At 38.9% G+C, this 7,500-nt stretch overlaps 1 protein-coding gene across 1 annotated transcript in view; it reads right to left on the minus strand.

Annotated features, from left to right (window-relative positions):
* Positions 1-7,500, minus strand: part of LOC137993136 (delta-aminolevulinic acid dehydratase-like) — a 39,428-nt gene that overhangs the window by 28,499 nt on the left and 3,429 nt on the right. The window contains exons 2-4 of the mRNA XM_068838820.1: positions 5,510-5,560; positions 4,196-4,292; positions 2,227-2,362 (exon numbers count right to left, since the gene is read on the minus strand). Of these exons, the coding sequence (XP_068694921.1) occupies positions 2,227-2,362; positions 4,196-4,292; positions 5,510-5,560 (284 nt within the window). The remainder of the gene's footprint in view (positions 1-2,226; positions 2,363-4,195; positions 4,293-5,509; positions 5,561-7,500) is intronic.

Here is a 7,500-nt window from a genome sequence, read left to right on the forward strand (position 1 = left end):
GGCAGCTGAATTGGTGCACAAATGTACTCTAAATGGAAGTGTGAAATGCTTATGTCGCGGGTTCAAATCTATACTTTAATTGCTCTTATTTAATTACTTTTAGGGATAGTTCTGAATTTTCCATTGAGTTATCAAAATTAAAGTTTTAGGTCACTCAAACTAGTTTCAACACCTGAAAGAAACGTTCTTATTAGAAGGATTGAAGCTACATCACTTTATCACTTAACAACAATGTTATATGGTACCATATCGAACATCAATTATTGCCGAAAAAGATTCGATCATTTTGTGACGTAAACATTTACCATGGAAACAGGGAAGCCTTGCAAAAACACCCAATAGTTTGGCTTTAGCTGCTCATATCTCAAAAAATGAACTCAGTGACCCCCATTTTTTATTTCTAAATATAATCAGCATGCCAGAATAAAATTTCTGCCAAGCTTTAAAAATTCTGTGGAGTGATTCAAGAACCACCTTTTAAATGGCTCTGAATCACTCCACAGAATTTTTAAAAGTAAAATAATAAAATACTTTAATAATTTAATACTTTAATACTTTAACACTCTAACCTTAACCCTAACCCACTCACATGGTACCATAAACATTGCGGTTACCTGATAAAGTGTTTGTAGTGTCAATACTTCTAATAACTGTTGAAACTGGTTGAGCCACCTTAAAAGTTGTAGTATTACAATAATATATATCCCATTTTATCAATGAGGTGTCTCATAGAGACTTTGAGTAGAAGAGCGATGTACAAATCAGTAAAGGGCTTACCCTTTCACCCCCCGGAAAGGCCTCATTGACAAGTAGATGATCTGGCATTACAGTAGATCTTACATACATTGTAAGTGTCAATCTTAGGAGGAAAGTGAGTTTTTCTGTTGGCTGAGGAACAAGTAAAGTGAAAATGTTTTTCTCACACAGTTCAGAGAATGGGGCCCAGTGTGTGGGGGTTTCAGGTCACATGGTATGTTGATGGCTCCGTTTGTTTTTTGCCATCTGCCATTGTCTGACCTGCCCCTCCCACCCAACCTCCATGAGTCTTTTCAGTGCAGCCTTGTAACCTTTTTAGGAGTGTCTTGAAAACAAGGACCCTAAGACCCTGAGACTCGAAAATGAAGAAAGTAACCCAAAACCCTCAATTTGCCTAACCTTATAAAGCCTAACTAGGCCTAAAGTTGGTTTTAGTCCTAGGGTTAGCTAAATTGAGGGTTTTGGGTTACTTTCTTCGTTTTCGAATCTTACGGTCTTAGGGGTCTTTGTTTTCAAGACACCCCTTTTTTAGGATGACAGGTGTCCATGATTTTCGATAACTCCTGTTATAATGCACGTAGTTATTACATTTTGGTGTTAATAAAGCTCAGACTGCATGGTTGGCTTGGCTTGACTTGGCGCACAGTGTGTGTCTGAAAAAGTTAATAAGCTGGACACTTTTTGAGTGGACATACCTTCCTTAGCATAAGCCAAGATACTTCAGCCAACCGTTTGATACTTTCCACATTATTGATAGAACCATCCTTGTTGAGAATGCCTGATGAGGACATTAATTATTTTGCAAAATGGTTGAATTTGAGTGGCAAATTTTAAAGTTTAATTTAATTTATTAATTCAATTACCAGTAGTTCTTTTTAAATAACAGACAATCATAATTATAATAGCACTAAGAGAAAAAAAATTATTTTCAGAAATGATAAAGAGCAAGCTGGGAAGCTACATCTAAGGTTCTTAGTTGGCTCCCTGCACACTTTTAGAATAGAAAGCCGATGAAGATGAGAAAAAAATAATAACAAAAGAAAGGAAAGAAAATGGAAGAGCCTTAATTTACGACCACATGTAGTACAGTATGTGATGTACCCAGTTAAGATAAATTCACTTCTTTTCTCTGAAAACAAATAAAACTCTTATTTGCTTTTGGAATGCAAACACACTTAAGTCTTAAGAGAAGATGGAAGGTCCTGTTGCAACGGAAGTAGATTGTTTGCCTAAATTCTTACTCTTTCTTAAAGCATTATTTCCAACATATATATCCTACAGCTTTCCCTAAATACCTCACATCACAAGTGCAAGTATTGTTATTAGGGTACTAAAGCTGCACTTTTAAGATTTGTTTTTGAAAGTTACATGTAGTTAAAGCTTAAAACAGCTTTCTATGTTTACCAACCCATTGCACAAAGTTATAATAAATAAAAAAATACTTGTTTTAAAATCCTGAAAATTCCATACCACAATGCCCATGGCCAGTGTATGGACACAGGCAAACATCACAGCAAATAAGTAGGTCAGAGTACATGGATCTGAGTTTCTTTGTGGCTACAATCACAGGAGATTTGTCACTATCTGCATTGTGACCATGGTCGCTCTGAGAAATCAATAAAAATTATTGGCAATTTTAAATAATTATTAACATTTAACCCTTTGATGTCCAAACCGCCCTAAACCGGCCAGACTTAATATTTTACTCTGTCTAACGCCAGACGATTTTACTTGTCAATGGGGAACCCCTGGGAGTCAATGGGTTAACAAAGAAATTATTTAATAAAACAGTCAGTAATGGAGTGGGTTCTGGGAATGTTCCAACGCGCTGATAAGAACCCGGTCCATATTTTTTTGGGGAGGGGAGTTGGTGAATGGGAGAAGTCGCCATGGATAAATGTGCCCCTCTATAACTTAGTAGTTTGACCAATGACTCTTCCCACTCTCTAACCAAGTTACTCACAAAAATGTTCCTCTTTGCAAAATGGCTATCAGAAGGCTAATAATAAAGCACAACTATACCCTTTCTTTGTGTCATGGAAGGCTTCCCGCCCCCTAACCCAAACAGGTAGCCAAAATTTTTTTAACTTCTTGTCTCACCATCGCAATTCCCTCAATTTCTAAAGCCTACAAAAAACATTGAGAAAGTGTGGCTCAGTTGGTTGAGCCCCGGGTTGCCATGCGAGAGGTGCAGAGTTTTACTCTGGCTGGACCAACACTCAGGATCTTAAAATAATGCATCTAGCAATGTTAAGCCCGAGGGGGGGGGGACCCTGGGTGTATGTGGGGCATTTGACTTTTATTGCCCTCCCCACCCTTGGGAATTTGACTAAGAATGTGAGTCCCAGGGTGGGGATGTTTGCTATTTTTGCATAGAGGAATGGGACCCAGTCACATCGTCCTATGTGCTTGTCTGTGTGCCGACCATCTTGGAATTAAAGTAGCACGGCTAAAGCCCTGAAAGACCATACATGTCCAATACACCGACATAATGAGATTGTAATGAGATTCCTGGGACGTCACAATAGACATCACAAAGTGTCACAAAGTGTCCCGCACTTTATGTTATGTACAAAACTGTTACTACTTTTTTAAGGATTAAGGTTGGGGACACTTTGTGATGTCTATTGTGAAGTCCCATGAATCTCATTACGTTGGTGTATTGGACAACCCTCGAAAGACGGCTGTTTGTGAAAGGAGGACAGACCACAACACTGGGGGTCTCCCCCCTGCTCTTCATGAACAGTGTGTGGACTCCATAACACCCCACAGTGTTGATTAACAGTAAAGTTTGTGAGACTGAGGGTCTATGATTTATAGTCCTTAAATTATTATAATTATCTTGAAAGACTTGAACGTTTAACCATTTCAATGCAGGTGATAATGATGGAAGCATTTTCTTCTCAGTTATGCATTTATCAATGTTAAGCATGAGGGGGGGGGGGGGCATATGTGGGGCATTTGACTTTTCAGAATAATTTTTGGTCAAAATCCCCATCGTGGGGCCCCAACATTTGGTCAAATCAGATCAAATATCCCCACCTTGGGGAAGTAATATCCCAGGCCTGTTCTACAGGCGCTCATGATCCTTAAGAGAGGCATTCTCCTAGTCAATGGATAGCAAATATTTAATAGAATTCCACCGCTTGATTCTCTGATGAAAAGTGAGTAGATATTATCAACAATCCACACAATCCCCACAAAGTAAGGTGTTCCATCAATTATGTGCTTACCTCAGACTATTAAAAACATGTACATGCGTGGGTTGAATGGGTGGGTGGGTGGATTAGATCAAAAATTATATGGACTGATAGCAGCTGCCAGAGGTGCCTTTACAAGCTGACCTCCAATCTCACCCCAGAGAAAGAACACTTAAGTTTGTAAACCACCATGAAACTTTGTGATATGTGAGGTATAATTATATATCCTAAACTCTAACCTTATCCAGTTTTGTAACAACTCCAAACAGTAATACTGCCTTGAGTCCGTTCTCCACAAGGGGTGACACAACCTTCTCCATGTTGTTGACACCCATTCTAAAAGCGAGAACAGTATGTGAATTTCAGAAAGACTTTTGGAGAGCTACTCTACAAGTCCTTGTGTTTAATCATTATTGTCACTATAATCAATTCTCAAGGTTATAATAAATAGTTTTTGGAACACATCACACACAGTCTCATGCATTTACACATTAATTATTAAACGATAAGAATAAAATAGTAATTAACTTAATATCAAACACATTTACATATTTTATTCTTATCTTACTACAGTTTAACCATCTACTGAGAAATACTTTCATTTGATGTACATGATAAAGTTCCCTTTATAAGGCTGTTGAAGCATGAAAGTGCCCCTGTGATCAAAAAAACACTTCCTTTTTTCCTTCAGATTTTGAAAGTGTGTTTGCTTAACACCTGACTGGCAAAATTTTGAGCTTTGATTTTCATCCAAAGGCCGTTTACTTTGAGTGTAAGTTTTGGATTTCACCATCCACCATTACTCACGTTCAAAACTGACGGATTGGACCTCAGACGGTTGGATCCATGGAAAAGTGACATCAGAGGCTCTCTAGCTTAAAATTTCAGTGTGTGAACGCAGCTTATTATATAAAATTATGCAAAGCGTGAGTTTAAAAGTCTGAAAGCCCAAAACCCCCGTGCTGCATATTAATTCTGCGGCGTACACACGTATTGCATTCTTAAACTAGTGAGCCTTTGACGTTATTTTCTCCTCGATCCAGCTCTCTCAAGAACATAATGTTAGTAATGGCGGACCATTAAATAGGAAAATTACAGTTAAAATAAACAGGTGTCTTTTTGAAATCAAGGCTTAAAACGTGGGTCATTTAGTGTTTTGTTAACATAGTTTTGAAATCCAAAAAAAATATGAATTGATTTTTTGGTCAGAGGGGCACTTTAACCACCAACTCTAATCCAGATGATCAAACTTCATCAAGGTACATCATACCTAATCTCTGGGTTTAAAACAATTTCAACCCAATGGTAACACTTTTAGGTTGTCAGTGGCAACTTTGAACCCTGGGGTTGTTGCCAGCCCTTGTATACCAGTTTTTGCCACAGTTGCATATCCATACACTATACATCATTAATACAATTCCACTGTAGCTGGAACAGAATACACTGTAATTCACTGTTGCCCTTCCGGTTTCAAAAGTGATTGCTTAACACCAAACTCGCAAACTTCTTAATTTACTGTTTACATGTTCTAATGCATTTACAATACAATTCACCTGTACTGGCCAGGGAGGCTTGAAATTTCTTCATATGCATTATCATCATCTCTACAAAGATAGCATAACTTTTAAATAAGCAGTCAAAAACTATATCCCTAACCCTAAACCCATTGACCCCTGGGGGTGAGACTTAACAGATTTTACTCTGTCTAGCGCCAGATGATTTTATTCGTCAACCTGGGGCATCCTAGGATGTTTGCAGTGTCCATGGGTTAACATGTTGCATGTACTGTACAAGCCATAGCTGTACCTCCCATTGCAAAAAGCTTGGTTTTTTCTTATTATCTGCAATGCTTGCCTATACTTCCAATATTCAATGCTGCATCAGTAATTAAGAAACTGTCGGGACGTACAGGGGATAGATGAGCTTTTACCCAAAAAACTACTATTTTCTCCTGGAACAAGAATGCCACAGTCAAGTGTATGGTCAGAGCTACAAGGTTTTCCTGGTATTGTAAGCAAAGATCTTCAATCTGGATCACTATAAGAAGGGCTAGGTCCACGGGAAAAAAAGTGGGGAATTAAAGCTGCTGTCTTTAAACATTAGAGCCAGTGGAATAAAATTAGCTTGACACTGTCTGCAGCACTCGGTTATGTATCTGCATACAGCCTGGTGTTGTTGGAGAGAAATGTTTGTTGACTCACAACACAGAGGCACTGTGATCCATTGAAGAGATAAGATGTATTATGCAACACAGGGCAAATCGTCTCTTGTCGTGAAGTGACTATAGAATTCAGGTCTACATGTACATGTATACAGGGATAGTAGATAAGCTTTTGTAGATCACAAGACACAATACGATATGAGCTTTTTGTTATTCCATGAGAGGGAAATCAGTTGCATTGTATTCTCTAAGTTTTTAGCTCAGGCACTTTCGGAGGAAACTCAACCTGACGATGATGAGTGCTCTCTTACACCAAAGCTAACAGCTAGAGACAGTAACCGGTCGTTCCACCCCAGAGTTTATCTGCCACACGTATTGTGTCTAAGCACTTATTTCTGTGATTAGGTCTAAGCATTGATTTTAGGGTTAGGGTTGGTTAGCTACCACATAAGGTTAGAATACTGTGGAGTGGATCAACTCTGGGGCGGAAAGACCTGTATTCCTAGAGGCACATACGCTGTACCACTAAGTGTATAATATAAGTCAACTTGCCTACGTTCAAACTCGCCTACTTCCGAACTTGCCTACACCTTGGTCAACTCGCCTACATAGGTGAGATGACTGCACGATGTAGGCGACTTCACCCAAGAAACGTCAAACTTTTTCTTTTAATTTCTAGCACTCAACGAGAGCTGGGGATATTGATTAAGTTAACACTTAAACAATGAGTATCAGCGAAGCTCTGGATATGATGCAAAATGGAAAATACCAAGACTTGCATGTTGATGTGATATGCGTTGAAAAATGTGATCTATGGACAGTTCAGAGATTACTTTCTTCCGTGGCCTGATTTTGTGATGCCTTATGAAAATTCAACTGATGATAATTGGAAAAGCAAAAAGACCCTGGGGACGAGTTCCTTTGTGTTTGCGTATGTTACTATTGGCGTACCTAAAATGCATAAACCTGACAGACAAGCACACAGAAAATTAGAGACTGGAATAATCTATTTTATTGGTATTATTTGGTCATGACTTTTATTGCTTTTGGTTGGCTCCCAAAGGAGCTGTTTTGCTGCTGTGTGCAACAGTGCTAATCTGTACACAGGTTAGCCTGTACAATATTATCCTACATGTACGTGTAGCTGTACCCTCCCCACTGCTCCCATTTTTCTTTCGGGGGGAGGGTACAACTAATGGTAGGCTAGTACAGTATAGAACAGGATTTCAGGAGTTGCCTTGCTCTCTTTCTCCTTGTCTGGTAATATTCTTCCCATTGCTCGTGCAATTTTGACTGAAGGACACGACACCATTGAAAAGGGTGGCTGACCAGCTTAAAATTAAACGCACCATCCATATACCGGGACTTGCTAGCCACAAGCTG

Source organism: Montipora foliosa, chromosome 2 (genome assembly GCF_036669935.1).
Source record: "Montipora foliosa isolate CH-2021 chromosome 2, ASM3666993v2, whole genome shotgun sequence".
Taxonomy (NCBI): domain Eukaryota; kingdom Metazoa; phylum Cnidaria; class Anthozoa; order Scleractinia; family Acroporidae; genus Montipora; species Montipora foliosa.